At 35.8% G+C, this 22739-nt stretch overlaps 2 protein-coding genes and 1 pseudogene across 2 annotated transcripts in view; 2 read left to right on the forward strand and 1 right to left on the reverse strand.

Annotated features, from left to right (window-relative positions):
- The window catches only part of LOC106655097 (protein white), an 85274-nt gene extending 75615 nt beyond the window's left edge, over positions 1 to 9659 (reverse strand). Inside the window, exons 1-2 of the mRNA XM_014375309.2 lie at positions 9548 to 9659; positions 8854 to 9073 (exon numbers count right to left, since the gene is read on the reverse strand). Coding sequence (XP_014230795.1) covers positions 8854 to 9073; positions 9548 to 9625 — 298 coding nt within the window. The 5' untranslated portion in view covers positions 9626 to 9659. The remainder of the gene's footprint in view (positions 1 to 8853; positions 9074 to 9547) is intronic.
- A 5380-nt stretch (positions 9660 to 15039) lies between these two features.
- LOC111694422 lies at positions 15040 to 16518 on the forward strand (annotated as a pseudogene).
- A 2658-nt stretch (positions 16519 to 19176) lies between these two features.
- On the forward strand, positions 19177 to 20287 carry LOC111694423 (tigger transposable element-derived protein 6-like). The gene is made up of 2 exons (XM_023462561.1): positions 19177 to 19693; positions 19767 to 20287. The coding sequence occupies exons 1-2, from the start codon at positions 19177 to 19179 to the stop codon at positions 20285 to 20287; spliced, it is 1038 nt and encodes a 345-aa protein (XP_023318329.1).
- The last annotated feature ends 2452 nt before the right edge of the window (positions 20288 to 22739 follow it).

A 22739-nucleotide genomic window follows, 5' to 3' on the forward strand; every position in this document is an offset into this window, starting at 1 on the left:
GATCCTACACCCACTGCAATGAATGAAGGTAAATAATACACATGTTTTTTTAATTTTTCATACTACCAACTTAAAAATGAACTTTTTATAAATAATGCGCATAATAAATTTTAACAGATGATCTGACTCCGATGGAAATACTGATGCGGTCCAGAATACGTTCGGCCGAAAAGGACTGTAGGAAAGACGAGATCGAGTTCAATAACGAGTTCCAAAGATATCTCGACGAACCGTGCATCGGAATGCGGGAAAATATTCTAACTTGGTGGTCGAATAACAAAAATAAATACCCCAAGCTTAGTAAAATAGCTTTAGACACTCTGGGAATCGTTTCGACATCAGCCAGCAGCGAACGCTGTTTTTCACATGCTGGAGCTATTGTGAGTGAGAGAAGATCTAGACTTCTTACTGAAAATGTAGAGATGCTAAGTTTTTTACATGAAAATTGGAGAATGTAGGAATAATATAATCCAGATTTTTTTTTTTAAATTTTTGTTTTTCTTAATAAAAAAATTTATCTCATTAATAAAATGTATCATCAATAGATTGAATATTACAAATATAATAAATATAAATAGAACATAACTCTGTTGGTCTGTGTCACAGCTGATGTTCCTCAGTTGTTCATACTTTTTTCCTATCGTGCTCGTTCACGAGCTCCACGAATTCATACATGCAACGTCATAAACAAATTTTTTTGATTGAAAAGAGCGCGAATACCCGAAAAAAACTCGAGTACTCGAAAAAAATCGGGTACCCGAAAGTTATCGGGTACCCGAAATTTCCTGACTCGACTCGAACCCGACCCGAACCCGACGGGTCGAGTTCGAGTAACGTAAAACTCGAAAAATCGGGTACTCGCACACCCCTAGTCTGGGCCGCTGGGCACGCAAAAAAAATTTCACCTTTTTTGTTAACGAAACGGAGTTTTATTTTGAGATTTGACCATATGAGAAGTTAATTTTCAGGAAAGATCTCGCTTTGACGGCTTCATCAATTATTAATATACTTACTATACTATATTATGTGTGTACTAACGAACTCACACGTGAGAGACCGCGAGACAGACACGAGCACACCCGCGCAGATGCCACATTATGCAGGGATAATAGATCTGAGAGAAAAGAGCGATGATGAGCTTTGACGATCTCTTTATGCGCGCGCGCGGATATATTTACTTGGATATATTTACTGGTTACATTATAATGTAAATGAACAATGTCGTAAAATGAGAGTTGACGTGAAATAACACAAATATATGATTTGAAATTTCTTTTATTTATATACAAAAAATAATTAACGATGCTCCGGGTTCTCATGGCATTTCCGAAGGTCAGCTTGGCCGCCACCTTGGAGCTGGCCTCGTCCTCCAGGGTGTCCACCTCTTCTGGGCTGGCCACGTTGACTGACACCTTTGTGCGGGCCTTGATATAGAGGCTCGCCCTCAGGACCACGCTGGTCACGAGGTGCGGGTTGAACACCACCTCTGGCCTGGCCTCGTCGCCCATGTCGACCACGATTTTGGCCTCCACGGCCTCGCCAACGCCAATAATTATTAGCCCTTCGGCAAGCGTTGGTCCAGATTGCTTGGATCTGCTGGACCATGATCTCTGCAGCGATCCGGCAATCCTGTTGGATGAAGTTCCAACGCTTGGCCGAATTGCCTTTGGACCCTCGTTTCCTCTTCTTTTCTGAAAATATGAATAAAATAAAATTCTTAGAGATAAAAAATCATAAAGGTGGTTTTTCGCACTTAAATTTTGACAGAAACGAATCATATTTTTAATCTTTGAAATTTTTTTACTCGATAAGAAGCGTCTTAAACGAAAAAATGCAAAGAACAAAAAAGTCTTAGAATTAGTCGAAGAATGCGTGTGAATTTTTTCAGATTTTTTAACAGGGATTTTATTAGTTATAAAAAAACTTACGGTACGCTTCCACCTCGTAATTCTCTTCGAACTCGACGACTGCTTCCCCGTAATCGGGGTCCAATTGCCATTCACCTTCCATCTCTTGCTCCTCACCGTTATCATCGCCGTTGCCTATGTTGCCGTCGGGGTTAGGGTGTTGATTTTGGTTGTTCATCTGTAATAAATAAGTAATAAATAATTGATAAGAAATGTGTTCGCATTAAAGAAAACTATAAAACAAGATAATATCAATTAAAAAAATACATAACCTACCACTGTTTGCTCGTCTTAGCCAAGTAAATAATCTTCTTGTAATGTTTGATACGATCACTGTTGCCTAATTACCGAATTGAGATGAAATTAGGATCGTAATCGTAATGAGATGCATTTTAAGAAACTGCGATTTAATAAAAAAAAAGTAATGCACTAAAAAACTGTCATTTCAACAAAATCGTACAGTAAGTCGGATCGAAATGCGATTTTTACGTTTGATTCAAAAATGTAACTAGAGGAAAAGGGACTGTGTGCGATCGATTTATTTCAAAAAAATGCTATTGCATTTTGGCAATATTGGTTCTTGGGAAAATCTTTCAGTGTTTACGGATCACAAGCCGTTGGAGAATTAAATATTAAATTAAGAATCGATGAAGAGTTAGGAGATCTAACATATAATATATCTCAGTTTAATATAAGGATCAAATATGCCCCAAGAAAAGATAATTTGGAAGCCGACTGCTTAAACAGAAATCCTCTTTTGGTGCCGTCTATAAAGGAGGAAGAGATGATAGAACTAGTCAATTTAATGAATCTGAAAGATATAATAAAAGATTAGAAGGAAAATACGGAGTTAAAAGATAAAAACAAAAAATAAGAAGAAATAATATATTTTATAAAAGAGCAAGAGAAAAAGAAAAAATTATCCTATTAGAGACAATTAGCAAAAGCTTTATTAAGAATGTACATAAAGGTATGTTTCACATAGGTGTAAAGCAACTGCAATTAAAAATATGTCCAATCTACACGGCAAAAATTTTAAAAATATAAAAAAAATATGTGAAAAATGCAGGATATGTATTCAAAACAAATCGAGAGGTCAGCGTAAAATAAGATTATTGTCATAGTTAGGTCCAGCCTCGAAACCGTTCAAGATAGTTTAAATTGACACAATTTGAGGTTTTGGTGGGTCGCATTCACCAAAAAAATGTTTTCATTTATTGGTGGAACATTACATTTTGATTTCGACAAATCAAAATGATAGTGATTTCAAACAATTGATAGAGAGCACACCAGAGGTGAAGGAGATTGGAATGGTTTTTGTTGATCAGTATCCAAGGATTAACTCGAAAGAATTTATACAGTATCTAGTAAAAGGAGAAATACCAATTGGGGATTAAACTATAATCAGAGCCCTCTGTAAATTCAATGTGGTCGTCCCATAAAAACCTTCGAGCCGAAGATTGTTTTAGTTGAGTTTCAGGCGACTCAAATGTTCTTATGGGACGGCCGCATTGAATTTACAGAGGACTCTGATTATCGTTTAATCCCCAATTGTATTTGAAGCTGTGATTTATGCGGGTTCGAATCGTCTGAATGAGAGGCTTAACCAGGCGTTATAGTGAATAATGCATCAGATGTATCATTATTACCTGGTATATTAAAAATCAAAAAATTAGTAATATTAAGTGGGCGATTGCCATTTTGGGAAATGTTCACATCCATGACAGCATGTGGCTCAGATGGTTTATATGGTTAATACTGAGCAAGTATAGTACATTACGGTGCAAGGGGCGAAAGTTGAAGTTCCGCCACTGCGTGCCGTATACTATTTTTCTTGATCCCCGGTCGAAAGTACGAGTGAACAAAAATGTTAGTTGAAAAATCAGAGCTTTGTTTCGATGCCCGCCCTGACATTTGCGGCACGAGCGCAGCGAGTGTCGCTGGTCAGGGGGGCGGGCATCGAAAACAACAAATACATATTATGTATATTGTGACGTGCGAGGGTCTAGGCAGCAGCCTGTGCTCGCCCTGCAGTCTAATTATTTATTTCGGAGGCTCCGGTTAGCCTAACTGGTTGTCTTACCTCAAAAGGGGGTTGAGCCTTCCACCAAATGTGCCTCGAGCGTCGGCGATTGTGTGCTGAAAAGTCGGAAAGGTTCGCGAAATGACCACCAGAGGGAGTTAGTTTAAAACCAAATCAATTGTTTATTGTCTAACGTTAAGTTACTATTTATTCTATTAATTAAGAAAGATCGTCGAATTATTACTCAAATGCAGATAAATTACAGAGAAAAGTCTAATAATTACTTCAATGGCGTCACAATACCGTACGGGTGTTCGTGCAGTAAGGTCCAAGGGGAAACCGTCGAGTCACAATACGACCTCGGTTCGAATCCCGATATCGTGCCGCGCACCTGCACTCGCGCATCTTCGACTCACTGTACGCGAAGCCTTATGTCACGTGAGTTCGCTCGCGAAAGTCCCAGGGGAATCACCGAGTCACAACACGTGCCCGGTTCGAATCCCGTTTTCGTGACGCGACCTTAATACCACGCAGATTCGACTTAACGTTGCTTGGCCTGCGACGGCTTCGCTGCTTTCGCGCGACGTAATTGCGACTTGTTCGCCTCGGACTACTCACACACACACAATGACGATTACTCGACTCGACTTACTTCCTACGCGATCGACTCTTCGCTCGTTTAACGACATACGACACACAGCACGCTTACGCACACACAATGACGATTACTCGACTCGACTTATTTCCTACGCGATCGACTCTTCGCTCGTTCAACGACATACGACACACAGCACGCTTACGCACACACGACCGACCAAGGTTAGGAATTTTACAAGGCTAAACGCTTACAATCTCTTCGGCTCGGTCCGACGACGCCATGCCGTTGTCTGCTCGCGGTATGCTGCAACCTTGTCCGAGTCCTGGAATGGTGGATCTGCCGCTTCATACTCGTCAATTCGTGATGCTAACTGGCCCGTGGGTCGGCACCGTGTCTCAATCGCCAAGTAACCTGTCGCAATTCGCACGGGGGATTGGCGCCGCGTTTCACGTGCTGGCGTAACCTCACTCACAACTTGGCCCTCGGGTTGGCGCCGTGTTTCGACGGTGAACTGTCCGTCTCGTCGTAGACTCGCACTAATTATTGTTTGTTTTGTCACTTCGGTGCTCGCACGATGTAGGTTGCGTACTCCACAGGCACACGCACAGCACTCCGGGTACGCGAGTCGCGATGCTCGTCGTTGTCACGCACTCGGCCGACTTAACCTCGCTCGTACGCGCACAATTCGACTCTCTTTTTCTCGCGTACTCGCCTCGGACGCAGCTTCTCTGCTGTAATGTTCACGTTGCTCTTTTCTTTCAACCGCACTCGTTCACTACGCGACGATCACTCGTTCAATCTCCGGGTACTCTTTCCTTCAACCAAAAACTCGCTTTTCAGCCTCGGACGTGGTGATCTCACTCGCACGATACGCAGTCGTAGTGATAATAGCGTCGCTTCACGTGCCTTCTTCTTCCTCGCTTCGTCTTCCGTGCTGCTGCCGCTGCTGCTGCCCGAGTTGCGGCTCCTCACCGCGCCGCTCGTTCGGTCGGTAACCGTCGAGCACGTGCCTACGCTGCCGCGGCGTATGGAGGTTATAAGCGCTCGGCTCTTCCTTCACCCTGCACGGTCAGTCGGTCGGTCGCAACTCACACGTCACACGCATACGCGCAGCATTCACACCAAACGAGCGGTGCTCGTCGCCAGTGACATCGTCACAATATTTATATGTTTATTTACTATTTAATTGATTTTTTAATATTAATTATAATTATGATTCGTTATTAGATTGGTTGGAATTAATAAATGTACAATTAACAAACGTACAATTGACAAAAGTACAATCATTAAAAGTATTAGGAGTATTTGTCGTAGAATTTACTATTGAATTTACTCCCAATGATTGTATTAAATTTGAATCATCATATACCGGCTATAGCCTAATCAAATCAGCTTTTTCTTCGAATTTCTGACAAATTTCATTTTCATCGTCAGAGTCTTCGGTCGCTGAAAATGCATTTTCAATAACATGTTTGCTCATTTCGCTACTTATTATAAACAAGATTGATTATCCGAACTAAAACCTCTCATAACAATATACGGTTGCTAGGTGACAAAGCTGCGCGCAGTGAAAAAAAGCGAAATAATAGTGGCTAAAAAAACAACTTTTGCCAGTGAAATCGATGGCGAAACCGCGTACTTTCGACCAGGGGAAAAGAAAAATTTTTTTAGGAAAAAGCACGAAGTATCAAAAGACGCATGAATGAAAATAGTACTTAATGCAACGAGTGTGGATATGCTTTTTTGGCAAAACGAGGGGTTGGAGCACTAACCGAAGACGAGTGCTGTAACGAATTTCGCTGAAAAAGCTTATTCACAAAAGTTGCACACAATATTTTTTTCATGCTACCCCAGCTGAAACTAACTTTCTCGTCCCGGCGGCCAAAACGAAAATTAGTATATTTTCTTACAAGGGGATAAAATTGAATTTCCTCACGTGCGCGAAGTTAGGCCCGAGGCGAAGCCGAGGGCCTCACTTCACGCCCATCCGGGCATTCTATTTTATTCCCGTGTAAGAAATAATATTTTTCTCTATCCTAGCGCGAAAGTATTGAGACAAAATAGTAATAAGAGTCATTAAAAAATAATTTACACAAAAAAAACTGCCCGCCCAACATTTGCGGCACGAGCGTAGCGAGTGCTGCTGGTTGGGGCGGGCATGATCTGGAAAAATCAGATTTATAAGTTAAGAGAGAGAGAAAGAGAGAGAAGAAGAAGAGAAAAAAAGAGAGAAACCTGTGGTAGATACAAACAATTTACTGTTTGTCACAATTTTTACACAAATAATAATTATTAACAATATTTCCATTTATGGTACAATTTTCGTATTTAACAATTGAATTCTTAAAACATTGCTGTAAATCTTCATTGATTTCTTGATTTGAAATAAGAACTTGATTTCTTTCATTACTGATTTCAGTCTCGTTAGTTTCAGGGCCGGTAGGGATAACCGAACTTTTAAATTTTTTTCGTGGAGATTCAATTGTACCGGTTTTAAATGAGACTTTAACCGGTGGCTTTGAATGGAAATGCACATTAGAATTAGATTTTTTCGCTGCAGTTATCGACAATTTTTCATTGTAGTAAATTGGTTTGTTTCTGGCGGTCAAAAATGTCGGCTGAGCTTTTTCTTGGTATACCATATCAGTAGAAAAGTCGCTCCAATGTAAATCCATCAAGTCAGCATCGTTTTCTTTATTCGGGCTTGAAATATTTTGCACGGAAGAAGCTTTACTGGTTGATGGTTGATAAATTAATGGTGTCGAGGAATCAGTACTGGTCGATGGTTTAGAATATTGTGCTTGACTGGTCACGCCATTGAAAATCTTTTGCCTATTGTGCATTGAATTTTCGACATAACCTTGGGCGACTTTTTCTGACATCCAACCGCCTAGCTGCCTCACTTGAGCAGAATTAGCACCTGATTCGGCAAGAAGAGACGCTCCAGTTCGTCGATAACAGTGACCAGTATATAATTTTGGATTTTTCAGTCCTAAATGCTCGGCGATCTTCGAAGGTGCTCCATAAATTGTGTTTATGCCTATAACTTGATGCGTACAGTGTCCTTTTTCGTAGCGAACAAAAAATTTGTCACTAAATGGTTTGACTGGCCTCAATGAAATATACTTTTTCACAATATCGTAAAATAACGGTCCAATGATCAGTTGGCGAGAAGCAGAAATTGTAACGCTGCTATAATCATTTTTTGAAGTTTGAATCGATACCAAGTATTTGGTTTTCAAATCTTCAACGTCGTTCACTTTCAAATTGTAAATTTCATCACACCTCAGCGCACCAGAAATTCCAAATATTAAAATTACCTGGAAAATAGGGACATAATAAGAAAATTTATTTAAAATATAGTCAAATTGTCAATAAATACTAATTACTTACTTTCAGAGCTAAATTATCAAGATCATCTGCTTCTTTTATAAATTTTGAAATTTCATCCCACTCTAGCACCAATAATTTTTTCGGCTTATAACCTTTTGAATTGGTTTTTAACATGGCTTTTAAATTTAAAAATCTGCTTATATCAACCTCGTCTCTGGCGTTGAGAGTTTTTTTAAGCATAGACCATATACTCCATAGTGTAGGAGGTTTACACTTTTCTTTCAAAATATATAATCAAATTGTTTTCATGTGAGCTGGAAAGATTCTTTTCATTGTCTGACAGCCAAGCAAGATAAGATTCATACACCTGCAAGTATCGGTCTGAGGACTTTTTGGGTAACGTATCACTATTAATTATTTCATGAGCTTCTTTGTCAAAATCTCGTAGCACACATTCTTCATCTGTAGATTCGTCGGATGATTCAATTGGATCGCTCATAGTGACAAGAAATTAATGATTTTTACAATTAAAAACTAGTTCATAGGTTACGTTACCGATATGTGAGACACTTTCGCACGCGGTTGTTTGAGTGGTTAAAAGTTATGTTTCTTCTAGCCTAATCGATTGGCGAAACAAAGCACTTTCGCCGAACGGATAGAGAAAAGTTAATTTCTGCTGGGGGATTCATGAAAAATAGTATACGCACCTATGAAGCAAAAAAGAAATCCTCAGAGCACATGTTTGTCGGCCTCGGCTTCGCCTCGGACGATAATTACACCTGCTCTGAGGCTTTCCAGTTTTCCGCTCCCTTATAGGCACGTAATATACTAATATAGCACAAGAACTTAAGACTAACAGCCATGTTGCCATTTTTAGGTTAGAGTGCTGTAAAAAATAACTTAATATTGTTGTCTCATAAGCATTTTGTTTTTAGAAATTAAAACGCACATTATAATTTATGCAAGTTTCATACGTATCATATTTGACTTACCGTCACGTAGAAGATGTTTTTTATTTGAATTTTTTAACTGTCTTTTAATAAAAGGTCTCCATAAACTTTTATCAGGTAGAACATGATAGACATTAATATTGCTCCATGAGTAAGTCATAGAAATCTTTTTGGACTCATAATTGTGAAAATCGGAACTTTTTTTTTTACTCGTTTTTGATGATGAATCAAATTGACTATTGTCTTCTGCACCATTATCTATCTAAATTCATTTGTGTAAAACCATATATTTTAATATTCAAAATATCATAACATAAATATAAGGTATTTATCAAGCTCTCATTTACTAAAATTAATTTTTAATGGTCACCAAAATTTATTAAAAGTCTATACATGTTTTTGTGCCATAAATGTAACTTGTACAAACCATTGACTCTGAAGTTTTGAGTTCTCTTTCAAAAGTTCATTCAATTATGAAAAAATGCAACAAGTATTCTTACGTTTACTTTTTAATTTATTATAACATTGAGATGTATTTTTAATAATGAAAAATCCATTTGTCGAGAATAACAAACATTATAGAATTAAAAATTTTTTTATTCGACATTGGTTCCAAAAATGTTGTTTGTATGTAAATATTTAATTAAAGCCAGGAAATGGATTTTTAAAACTCCATTATCATTTATCAAATTTTCAAGTACTATAACAAATAGAATTCTAACAATAACTTTCTTACCTTGAGAATGGTTTCATATGAATTTTTTTTCAAATGATATTCATTAAGTAAAGAATCAGTTTCTTTTGATTTGGACATTTTTAATACGTTATTATAATCAAAGCAAATAAAAATATTTTTGTTTTCAATACAACAAACCTCCTTGGAAAAACCTAGTTAAACAAGCGGAGGATAATAATTTTATTATTCATGAAGTATAAAGTGGTGTAAGTATACTATTGCAAAAAAGGCACTAAAATTATAAGTCAACATTTTTATTTCATCATATTACAGAATGAGCGACCCTGTTTTGAATTAATCTCAACAGCTTTAATGATTATATTTTTAGATTTATATAATTTGAAATTAAAATTACACTTTTTTAATTGAATTTTTCTGCATTAACTTTTTGATGCAATTTTTTTTCACTTAAGTTTAGGAATAAATTCAAGGAATCATCAATCAAATAATTAACTTGTGAACTACTGTTATCTGATATTTTTTATCTTATTAAATCAAATTATTTTTTCAAATCATATGTATAAAAAAATTAAATTAATTGTATGACAATGGCAAGCCATTTTTGTTATAATGTCACATAATTTATATTTCATCAATTTTTTCATATACTTTATATTATTAATAGTTATAAAATACAGATAAAATATAAATTATATAGATTCCTTTACTATTTATGACACTTATTCAACAAAAATAATAATTGAAAACTAAAAGTTTGGTAGAAGGGTCTATTATGGGACGGTTTTACCCCACCAAATAAAAATTTCACATCACAAGAGAACGATTTTAATGTAATATTTTTTTTTAATGCACCTCTGAGTTGCGTATACACTTAAACGAATTAAATTTTTTTTGTTATTAATTATATATGGTAATTATCAATAAATTAACAATATAAACACATGAGCTCGTACAACTATTAATGAAAATCTACCAAACATCATTGTGGACTTTGTGTGTATTGCTAAAAAAAACTAATGTACCTATTAAGATATTTTAAAATCACACTATTTTAAAATGCATTAAAATATAAGTGAAAGTGATATCTGATAAAATGGAAAACTTCTCCTATTTTTGAACCCTTTTTTCAACTAGTAATCGTTCTGACCTCAGTTGAAAAAAATTTCGCGGATGTCTACGTGGATTATCCAGGCTGATTCCACGTGAATCATACAGGGATTCCTCGAGGATCGGACATTGATTTCACATGGATCGAACATGGATCATATACAGAGTCCACGTACGTAAACCTCGTGGATTTACGTGGAAATACTCGTTGATTCTCGATCAACCCACGCGGGTTTCCGCAGTAATCCTCGTGGATATTCGATTATCCACGAGGTTTTTTGTTGTGAAATCCTCATGCATTTTGAGAGAAAAAAAATCGTCAAGTGATTTTTTATTTTTAATTAAGGGGACCAACCTGTGTTAAAAGCTGAAATTCAGCTTCAGCTAAAAATAGCCATATAAATCGAAATAGTGGAAATTTTTTTTTTGTGATAGTAAAATATGTTCATTCTGCATCAGATTGACCAAAAACAACTTCTACCCAAGCTCTGAAATACCAATTACATCACTTTTTTCATAAGACGAAATATTGGGTTATAAATCACTTGCCGCATGATCTTGAAAAGAGTTTTTCATCAATATTGATCTATGGGGTCTCAAAATCTTCAGAAAAGTACTCTCGTCCACCTAAGCGGAGCAGAATTTTGAAAAATTGCGTACAACTTTATATACACGTTAAAATGTGCCAATTTTTGAGAAAATTAGTATTTTATCGACACTAGAAGCCATATTAAAGCTCTTGGAAGAAAAACAAACTTTTTTTTTCAAATTCTGCTCCGCTTAAGTGGATGAGGGTACTTTTCTGAAGATTTTGAGACCCCATAGATCAATATTGATGAAAAGCTCACGTCAGAATCGCGTGGCAAATGAATCCTATTATAATATTTAGTATTATGAAAAAATAAGCGTAATTGGCATTTCAGAGCTTGGATAGAATTTTTTTTTGGTCAATCAGGTGTCTAATAAACATATTTTACGATTACAAAAAAAAAATTTCCACTATTTCGATTTATATAGCTATTTTTTGAATCTAAGCTTTTAACACAGGTCGGTCCCCTTAAGAGTTGTCAGTAACTTTTGAAATTATTTAGTTAATAATTTAGATTATTTTTAAGATTTATATAAAATTTATTTACTTGTATACTTTAGAGAAGTAAGAAAGTTCCCCTTGACTTGGGCTTGAACTGGTGATCTGTCGTTTACAAGTCCAGCTCCCTACCACTTGAAATATTCATTGATTATGCAAGAGCTATCAAAGCAGTTATATTAAGGGGAACTTTTCCATTGCAAATTGTAAAAAAAATCACTTTTTAAATATTTTTTTTTGGAAACTATAATTTTTATTCATTCTGGACCTTTTGGGTATTGTTCCTTACATATTAAACTACAAAAAATTTTTTTATGGGACTTAAGGCCCATTTTGATGGCTGTCGACCGAATTTGCTGAAATCCGTGTTTCGGCTCTTGCCAGCGATTGAGAAAAAACTACTAGTCCGCTCTTTACGTTTAATATCTCGTTTTAATCGTTACAACTTTCTCTAGAAGATAGAAGAGTTCTAGAAGAGTTCTGACTTGGAGCCAAAAATAGGCTACCCGGATGATATTCTCACACGAAAAATTCAACTACCTGAAGACGATGTGGCATGATTTTCACCTTATAATTTACCTGACTTTTTACCTGATTTTTTCCAGCGGGGTTATTCAATTATCCTCACGGATCAGTTGAAAATCCGTGACGATTCACTGACGAGACCTCGCGGATCCTTCAAGCGTTCTCGGGAACAAGTCCAAAATATACGAGTATTGAAAAAAAAATCAATGTGGATCAGATGAAAATCAGCGGTGATTCACCGACGAAACCTCGCGCATGTTTTGAGCGCGTGCTCGCGAACAAGTCCAAAATCCACGAGGATTGAAAAAAAAATCAATGTGGATCAGTGAAAAATCCGCGGCGATTGCATTTTGTTCAGACCATGATCGATCCACTTGTAATCCGTATACGATCTACATGGATTTTCACGTGGAATCCCTTGCTTATTTAATTAAATGCCCCCAATGCTTATTTAATTAAAAAAGACTTCAATAACATTGACAGGTGTGTCTCAACTCTTGCTTGTTGCCGTCTGAATACAGGATCAGCTGTTCAGCAGTACTTCTCAAGGTGCGTTACGCATGCATATAGAGCGTTCAAGTGAAAGGAAAGCTTACCGCTCCAGCCTCCTTAACTGTGAAAAAGGGAGTCGCCAAAAAATGAAATTTTTTTCTATTGTAGGTGGACGAGACACTAATGTATGACGAATGATAAATTAATATTTTTGAAAATACGCGACTTCAAGATAAAAAGTCAGAGGACTCTTTTTTCTCGAAATTCAAAGCTCTGTTAGCTCATTCGACTTGTATAAGTGATAAAATTTTAATATAAGATTTGAATGGAATATATATTAAGTCAATACTGCGGGGTACATACGGTTTGAATTAAAGAATTTGACATGTATCTATTTAGATGAGCAAAAAAGAAAGAAGAGTGAAGTGTGGATCGATGAAGGAATGGTGATAAAAACAAAGCATTTAGTAGAACATTTATTTATAAAAATGTGTAAGTCTACCATAAAATAAACAAAACAGGAGAATAAAGTACCATGCAACACTTATAAGAATTTTCTTGATAAACAATATTTTGAACATATAATTTGAGAACGCATAGACAAAAAAGGCACTGTATCGCTCAGAATGCTCCGCCTTGTTCATAAATTGTAGAATTCCATGAACCGAGGCAGAAATTCGCCAACCTCAAGCTGCATTCTGCGTGATACAGAGATTATTTTTTTTTTAGGTTAAAAGTACGTTTCTAATAACTATTAACTGCTTTAGATACTTGTTATTCCTACGGTTTTTGAATGTGCGGCTTTTTGCGCTGTTGCTTTGGCTTTAGTTTTTTCTGCTGTGACTGTAGATTCTGCTGATGCTGCTGCTGCAGCTGCCACAGTTGATATGATGGATCTGGGGTGGTCGATGTCGAAGAAATAGCAGCGAGTATAACCGCAGGAATAACTGGGGGCTGTTGCAACAAAGGTCCTTGCAGTTGCTGTTGTAAATTACAACCCTGATTGACGGGTATTTAAGAATAAATTTGGCCACTTGGACTTATAAGTATTAGCGCTGCCAGCACCAGACGAATTTGATTCGTCGACTTTTTTCAAATCGTTCTTGTACGTCGTATCAATCGACTTCCAAGACGCTTTCACCTCTGGGCCTAGAGAGAAGTCGAAAATAATATGTAGAAACATGAAAATATGAAAAAAACATACTCGTAAACACACCAATGGGATGACATACAAAGACGCGCATACCCACATATCAACACTTACACACGCTTGCGGACGCGCGTGCATACATCGACATAGAAGTATGCATGTATAAGATAGAGTAAAGAGAGAAAAGTGAGAGAATTGAATATTTATTTGAGAATGGACCGTGGTGTAGAACCCCGTATGGCCCAGTATGCAGGTTTTTACGAAGTTTATAGCAATTGTTTTACAATTTGTATACGATTTTGTGCTTAATGTAACAAGTATTTACAATATTTAGTGAACATTTTTACAGTATAGTGATACGTGGGAAGGGGTCAAATAAATAATAACACAGGAATTACGTGGTAGATTGGGAGGAGAGCACGAGAGAGACATAAAGCATTGATAGTTACAGTCATACGAATGGAGTGGGACTGACTCGAGTGCGGTGCGGCAGGTGCTTTCGCACCTTGCCGCTGCAAATAGTTACGTGAACAGCCGCTGTACTTTCGGTGCAGTGCGGCATGCCCACGTAACACGGCTAAGGTTGAAACGCGCTGTCCCACCAGCGCACTAAATGATAACAAAAATGTACTGATATTAATTAATAGCTCTCTCATACTCTTTTCCCGATTTATTAATATAATAATCATTACTATTATTGTTATGTATTTTCTTTTTCCAAACTTTAACAAAATATTTGTTTTAACTCTAATACCAATACAATTTCAATATTACATAATATTCCCAAATATCATATATTTAAATATTACAAATTTTCATAAAAAACATATTTTTTCCTTCTTACAATCAAACATATAAAATTACAAAATAATATAATTTATAATACAGTGGAATCTCGATAAGTCAAATCGCAATAAGTCGAAAATCGCGATAACTCGAAAAAAAAATTCCCCGAGCGAAAATCGCGCTAACTCGAAAAAAAATACACATATTAGATAGGCTTTTTCTAAATCGCGATAAGTCGAATTTTTCGGTCCGACTATCGGAAACTTACAATTAGAAAATTCAAACTCAATAAGTCAATAACGTTGTATATTATTATGTACCCTTATTGTATGTTTATAAATACGCAAAACAGCGCTAAACATTAGTATATTACTGCCTGTCAACATGAGCGGACCACGAAAATTAAAGTGTCTGAGTATAGGGGAAAAGTTTAATTTGATTAAGGAACTTGAAAAAGGGCAATTATCTAAAAAAGAAGTAGCAAAGAAATTTGATATAAAACCAAGTACATTATCCGGCATTCTGAAAAATAAAGAGGATGTATTAAAAGCTTTTGAGACCGAGAGCCCCAATCGTAAACGCAAGAGAGGTGCGGAATACGATGATATTGAAGAGGCTTTGATCGTATGGTTCGAGCAAGCTCGACAGAATAACATCCCGATTTCTGGACCCATCATCCAAGAAAAGGCATTGTCATACGCAAAACTTTTCAACAATCATCAGTTTCAGGCTAGTGATGGTTGGCTTCATAATTTCAAAAAAAGACATGGAATTTCCTTCCGAAAGCTTTGCGATGAAAGTGCTGATGTAAGCAATGATATTTGTGATGAATGGAAATCAAAGTTATCAACAATAACATCGGCGTACAAGCCCGACGAGATTTATAACGCAGATGAAACGGGTTTGTTTTTATACGTTATTCAAAAATAAACTTCTAAGACTGACATAAGATTAAATTATAATTTTTTTCATAGCTCTCTTCTTCAAATGTCTACCCGATAAAACACTGGCATTTAAAGAAGAAACTTGTCACGGTGGAAAAAATAACAAGCAGAGAATTACATTATTATTAGCAGTGAATTCGACTGGTACTGATAAATTAACACCTTTCGTTATCGGCCGATCTGCTAAGCCTAGATGTTTAAAAGGAATAAAAAATTTGCCAGTAGAATATCATGCAAATCAAAAGGCGTGGATGAATTCAATGCTATTCTCTCAGTGGTTGATAAACTTAAATAAAAAAATGAAGCTCGCCAAGCGCAATATCCTCTTGTTCATCGATAACTGCAGTGCCCATAAAATTATTCCTGAACTGAGTAATATAAAAATTCAATTTTTGCCAGCAAACACAACATCTATTCTGCAACCTTTAGATCAAGGAATTATAAAGAATTTTAAGTCATTTTACCGTAAGGAAATCATCAATCAAATCCTCTTAGATATTGAATCCGACGGAAAACCGACAACATCAATATACTTCACGCCATCAGGATGATAGATAAATCATGGAGAAAAGTAAAAAAAGAGACCATAGTGAATTGTTTTTTAAATCGGGTTTTTTTAATACTGAGGCTCAATCTCATTATACTGCAAATGAAATAATAGAACCTGAAATTCAGTGGCCTCAAATAAAAATCGCATTACAATTAGAAGATTGTATTACTTTAGAAGACTACATTCAAGTTGACAGCCAAGTATCAGTCACAGGTTTTAGTACTGATCAAGAAATTGTAAATGATATAAAAAAAGGAAGAGAAGAAGAAGATGATGATGATGATAGTGGAAGCGAGGATGATATGCAAGAAACTCCAATAACAAACTTTCAAGTTACTGAAGCTATTCGTACCATCAGACATTTTTTAGAGCGAGTTGATTATTACGAAGACGAATATTCAGCTTTGCATAAAATTGAAGTCTGCATAGATCGGAACATGCAAAAAAAATTGTGCCAAAAAAAAATGACCGATTATTTCAATTTTAATAGTACCGTAATGTTAAATTTAATTATTATTTTATTATTTTTTTATATGTTATTTTGTTGAATGAAATTCGTTATGCAAAAATAATGATACGATATTTGCTTATGAAAATCTCANGGTCGCTTACTGCAAAATTTATCAACTTGTAAGTCTATATGAGCCTCGTATTTTTTTACCATCCCCACATCATACTTGTCTTTTGCAAAAACTTGCTTATACTTATCTACTATACTTTCAATCACTTGTCTTTGCTGATAATTTAAATGATCTATCTTAATTGCAAAATCACTCTCATAAATATACTCATTAAAATTGATCAAAACTTCATTTTCATTTTTATTTTCATAATTTTCTTTGATCTTGGGACTTTCTAATACTTGCGTAATTTTTAACTTTTCATCTTGATTCAATCTAAATTCTTGAATCATATCTAATCCAAGTAAAAAATCTCGTCGCATTTCTTCTTTGTCTACTACAAATACCCTCATTACTTTTTTAATACTTCCTATTTCTATTTGAATTTTAATCATTCCGAGAGTTTCCTTCACACCATCAATCGTTTGTACCTTGAATCGCTGACTATTCTTTACTTTTTTTGCTTTTATTTTAATTAATTTGGAACTTATCAGAGAAACATTTGCTCCTGAATCATATATAGCCACGACTTCAACCGTATCATTTATTTTTAAGTTTATTGTGATTAATGGTGTGACTCTTACTTTTTTTCTTCCTCACAAAAATCATCTACTTCCAAAGCTACATTGTTTACTTATCTGTTTCTAAGCTCTTTCCCTTTATTTTCATTTTTACCATTGTACCAGCATGAATCTTCCGGGTGATATCGTCTGCCTTTATTCAATTTCAAACATACTTGACAAGCTTGTTTTGATTCTACTTTTCTTGAGTTATAACTCTCGTTGACCGTATTTACCTCTGATTCGGATGTACCTTTCTTCACTAGATATTCATATTTATTTAATTCACAGTATAAATCTTCAATTTGCTTTAAATTATCTCTCTCTATCTTATTCAAAATAAATCTTGGCAGACCCCATGAAATCAAATCAATAACTGTTCCGATGTCCATTGTTTTCCTTAATTCTAACAACAAGCGTTCTTTCTTCACCACATAATCCACAAGCGAGCCCTCAATAAATTTAAAAGACAAAGCGTACGTGACCGAATTCCAACCTTTTTTTGTGTACGTCTCCAAAAATTTTTTTCTCCACACACTCCAATTGGAACTAGCAGTTTCCTTTATCAGCATAGAACTATACCAATCTAAACTATTTTTATCTAAGAAGTATCTAAACACTTCAATAATTTTCTCATCTTCAACTATACCGAATCGGACACAATCTTCCTCGAACGAATCTAGCCATTGTACTACGTTTACGTTCTTACCCGAATACTTTTCAATATTAAATTTCTCTGATACTTTCCTCAAATTTTGGGTAGCTGATTCTTTTTGCATCAATTGCTTCACTACATCTGCTAAACTCTCTTTATTTTTAGTTTCATCTAAAGCTTCTACAAACTCTTCCAATAATGTGTCTTCGAAAATGATATTTCCACATTCATCAAAATAAGATTTCTTCAACTCTTCCGTTAACTCTACCCAAACTGAGCGTTTTTGATGTCTTTTTTATAATACACTTTTCACTCTCTCATACACCGTTGTTTTCACAAATTCTTTATGCAGTGTTGCTGGTTGCAGTTCTAGCGGTAAACTATATCTATCTCCGTGCTGCGTAGCAATTGAATTATCACACATAATATTAGTTTTTCCATCTGCCGCTCCTTTCATAATCACTTCAAATTGTAACTTTTCCATATTGACTAATTCTTGACAGAAAATTGTCGTTTTATAATGTGAAAGATGTTGGGGTTTTATTAATAAATTGATTTTGTGTTGCTCTGTAAATTGAGTAATTTTTATTAAACATAAATTAACTAAACTTATATCTTACTATTTACAAATTATACCTGTAAATTGAGAAACGACAATTATCTCAATTATTATCGTTAGTCCCAACTCTCACACTTTCAGATCTATACTGATTTCCTCATTCACACCTCATGATGTATATACTCAACTGTCAACATACATACTCACTCTCACACACACACACTTACAAACATACACTAAGAGACTCTTTCCTTATATATATTTTCTTGCATTCCTTGTTCAACTTGAATGCACTTTAGAAATTTCCAGATGGTCTCGTGGCTTTTGTGCATTTTGTAACTGAAACCACGATGCCACGCCTCGACGCCATTATTGGTACGGTTATTGTCACTTAGCACTATACAGTGGAATCTCGATAAGTCAAATCGCGATAACTCGAAAAAAAATACACATATTAGATAGGCTTTTTCTAAATCGCGATAAGTCGAATTTTTCGGTCCGACTATCGGAAACTTACAATTAGAAAATTCAAACTCAATAAGTCAATAACGTTGTATATTATTATGTACCCTTATTGTATGTTTATAAATACGCAAAACAGCGCTAAACATTAGTATATTACTGCCTGTCAACATGAACGGACCACGAAAATTAAAGTGTCTGAGTATAGGGGAAAAGTTTAATTTGATTAAGGAACTTGAAAAAGGGCAATTATCTAAAAAAGAAGTAGCAAAGAAATTTGATATAAAACCAAGTACATTATCCGGCATTCTGAAAAATAAAGAGGATGTATTAAAAGCTTTTGAGACCGAGAGCCCCAGTCGTAAACGCAAGAGAGGTGCGGAATACGATGATATTGAAGAGGCTTTGATCGTATGGTTCGAGCAAGCTCGACAGAATAACATCCCGATTTCTGGACCTATCATCCAAGAAAAGGCATTGTCATACGCAAAACTTTTCAACAATCATCAGTTTCAGGCTAGTGATGGTTGGCTTCATAATTTCAAAAAAAGACATGGAATTGCCTTCCGAAAGCTTTGCGGTGAAAGTGCTGATGTAAGCAATGATATTTGTGATGAATGGAAATCAAAGTTATCAACAATAACATCGGCGTACAAGTCCGACGAGATTTATAACGCAGATGAAACGGGTTTGTTTTTATACGTTATTCAAAAATAAACTTCTAAGACTGACATAAGATTAAATTATAATTTTTTTCATAGCTCTCTTCTTCAAATGTCTACCTGATAAAACACTGGCATTTAAAAAAGAAACTTGTCACGGTGGAAAAAATAACAAGCAGAGAATTACATTATTATTAGCAGTGAATTCGACTGGTACTGATAAATTAACACCTTTCGTTATCGGCCGATCTGCTAAGCCTAGATGTTTAAAAGGAATAAAAAATTTGCCAGTAGAATATCATGCAAATCAAAAGGCGTGGATGAATTCAATGCTTATCTCTCAGTGGTTGATAAACTTAAATAAAAAAATGAAGCTCGCCAAGCGCAATATCCTCCTGTTCATCGATAACTGCAGTGCCCATAAAATTATTCCTGAACTGAGTAATATAAAAATTCAATTTTTGCCAGCAAACACAACATTTATTCTCCAACCTTTAGATCAAGGAATTATAAAGAATTTTAAGTCATTTTACCGTAAGGAAATCATCAATCAAATCCTCTTAGATATTGAATCCGACGGAAAACCGACAACATCAATATACTTCACGCCATCAGGATGATAGATAAATCATGGAGAAAAGTAAAAAAAGAGACCATAGTGAATTGTTTTTTAAATCGGGTTTTTTTAATACTGAGGCTCAATCTCATTATACTGCAAATGAAATAATAGAACCTGAAATTCAGTGGCCTCAAATAAAAATCGCATTACAATTAGAAGATTGTATTACTTTAGAAGACTACATTCAAGTTGACAGCCAAGTATCAGTCACAGGTTTTAGTACTGATCAAGAAATTGTAAATGATATAAAAAAAGGAAGAGAAGAAGAAGATGATGATGATAGTGGAAGCGAGGATGATATGCAAGAAACTCCAATAACAAACTTTCAAGTTACTGAAGCTATTCGTACCATCAGACATTTTTTAGAGCGAGTTGATTATTACGAAGACGAATATTCAGCTTTGCATAAAATTGAAGTCTGCATAGATCGGAACATGCAAAAAAAATTGTGCCAAAAAAAAATGACCGATTATTTCAATTTTAATAGTACCGTAATGTTAAATTTAATTATTATTTTATTATTTTTTTATATGTTATTTTGTTGAATGAAATTCGTTATGCAAAAATAATGATACGATATTTGCTTATGAAAATCTCAATAACTCGAATTATTTTTTATTCTCTCGCTTTAACTCGAAATCTCGTTAAGTCGAAAATCGCGATAACTCGAAAAATAAACTGTTCCCCGAGGATTTCGACTTATCGAGATTCCACTGTATTATAATTATTCCACATAGAAACGGGAAACAGAGGCGATTTTTTCTTTCGACCGGAGACACCAATCCACGTATTTTCGAAGTAACGAATGAGCTTAGCCAATTCCTGCGAATGAGTCTGGTAAAACGAAGATTTAAGCAGTTTGGCATAAGCATAGATCACATCATCGACTGGCACGAATGCAAGAGCAATCAAGTGACGTAAATGTAATGCAAAATCTGCATCATTTTGGTAGCGTACTTGCAAACCAAATTCTTGTATGTGACGCCAAATGCATTGTGCGAAGTGGAAGAAACAACCATGAATTTCTGAATCTGGGAAGACATCAGAAAACGCGTTGATGTACGCGTTTTCGAAGTCTATAATCATACGTGTTGGATTTAATTTTCTACATGACGATACGAGAGTATCCAAAACACGTTTATATATGTCACGAGTACGATGAGTGCTGAGAATGTATACGAGCGGAATCAAAGTACCTTGATATCGACCATGTATAGTGTACAGTTGCTCAAATATACTGGGTACAACGTCGAAGGTGCCATCTCCTTGCCAGATATCGCAACGTCGAAGAATTTTTAAATTGGCTGATGTAGTGAACGTAAGAACACGTGTATTGTCTGTGGCGTAATCGTCAAGTAGAAATTGATCGCCGCGTATTGTGTTTGTAAACATAGTCGGAACATTTAAATCGAACGCCGAAGCTGGTAATGCGGGGGCATTTAAAATATGATTGCGCTGTCGCTGAATAGTGCGACAGAGGGATTTTTGAGTCGGCAATAGATACGAAGTCGTAGCATCAATATTATGCAGACGTTTGTCGATAATATTGCCCGGGTTTTCAGATGTCTTGCTAGCGTCCTTTTTTAGCTTCTCCTTCAGTTTCCTCGCCTTCAATTCAGCACTTTCAACGACATGATTGTGTTCGAAACCGTTCTCCCACAAAACTATGCCATCTTTTTCGGCAGAACTTGTGTGTACACGACAATTACACTTATCAGGGGTGGTATAAGCTGCACAACGCCAAATTACTTTGCTAGCACTGCAACTATGTTTAGTGTAAATATAATTATTATGCACAAGCATTGGCGTATTACGCTGGCTTAAAACAAATTTTAACACCATATTTAACGAGGTTAATACACAGACACACAGGACAAGACTGAGCGGCATATGTAAATAAGCCGCTCGAAGTGAGCTGAAATCACACATAATATAATGTTGATACTCACACACACATACACACTCTGGTATATAATCTGCTCGGGAGTGAGCTGAGAACACACAATATCACGTATAGTCACTCACAAATGCCAAAATCAAAGGAAACGGGAGAAAATTAATATAAAATAAAAGTATATTTTTATTGAGGATGAATAGTCGCCCAGGATGTTTTGTCGCGGTTGAATAGTCGCCCAGGTTGAATCGTCGTGGTTGAGTTGTCGCGGATGAGCTGTCGCTGGATGAATTGTCAAAGGGTGAGTTGTCCTGATCCCCTCCTCAGGCCTAGCACGTACTCTTAGCATCTCACTCAATTTTGTCTTGACTGCTCCAACTGCTATTCAAGGTTGCTCCGTCGTTTCCTGCTACTGTAACAGAAAACTTAGGCATGAACACTGGGACAGTTTAAAATTCAGCTCAATGAATTAATAAAGAAATGTGTAAAATTTGAAAATTTTCGGTTCAATATTTTAAGTTACGTTTCTCACGAAACTGAGAAATTTTCATTTCTATTA

Source organism: Trichogramma pretiosum, unplaced genomic scaffold (assembly GCF_000599845.2).
Source record: "Trichogramma pretiosum strain Unisexual culture from Peru unplaced genomic scaffold, Tpre_2.0 scaffold8, whole genome shotgun sequence".
NCBI lineage: Eukaryota > Metazoa > Arthropoda > Insecta > Hymenoptera > Trichogrammatidae > Trichogramma > Trichogramma pretiosum.

Bases quoted from the DNA above. Each gene is read 5' to 3' on its own strand.
- LOC111694423 (XM_023462561.1), top strand. From the start codon at position 19,177: ATGAACGGACCACGAAAATTAAAGTGTCTGAGTATAGGGGAAAAGTTT. The intron at 19,694-19,766 runs GTTTGTTTTTAT...TTTTTTTCATAG, and splicing joins TTATAACGCAGATGAAACGG to CTCTCTTCTTCAAATGTCTA.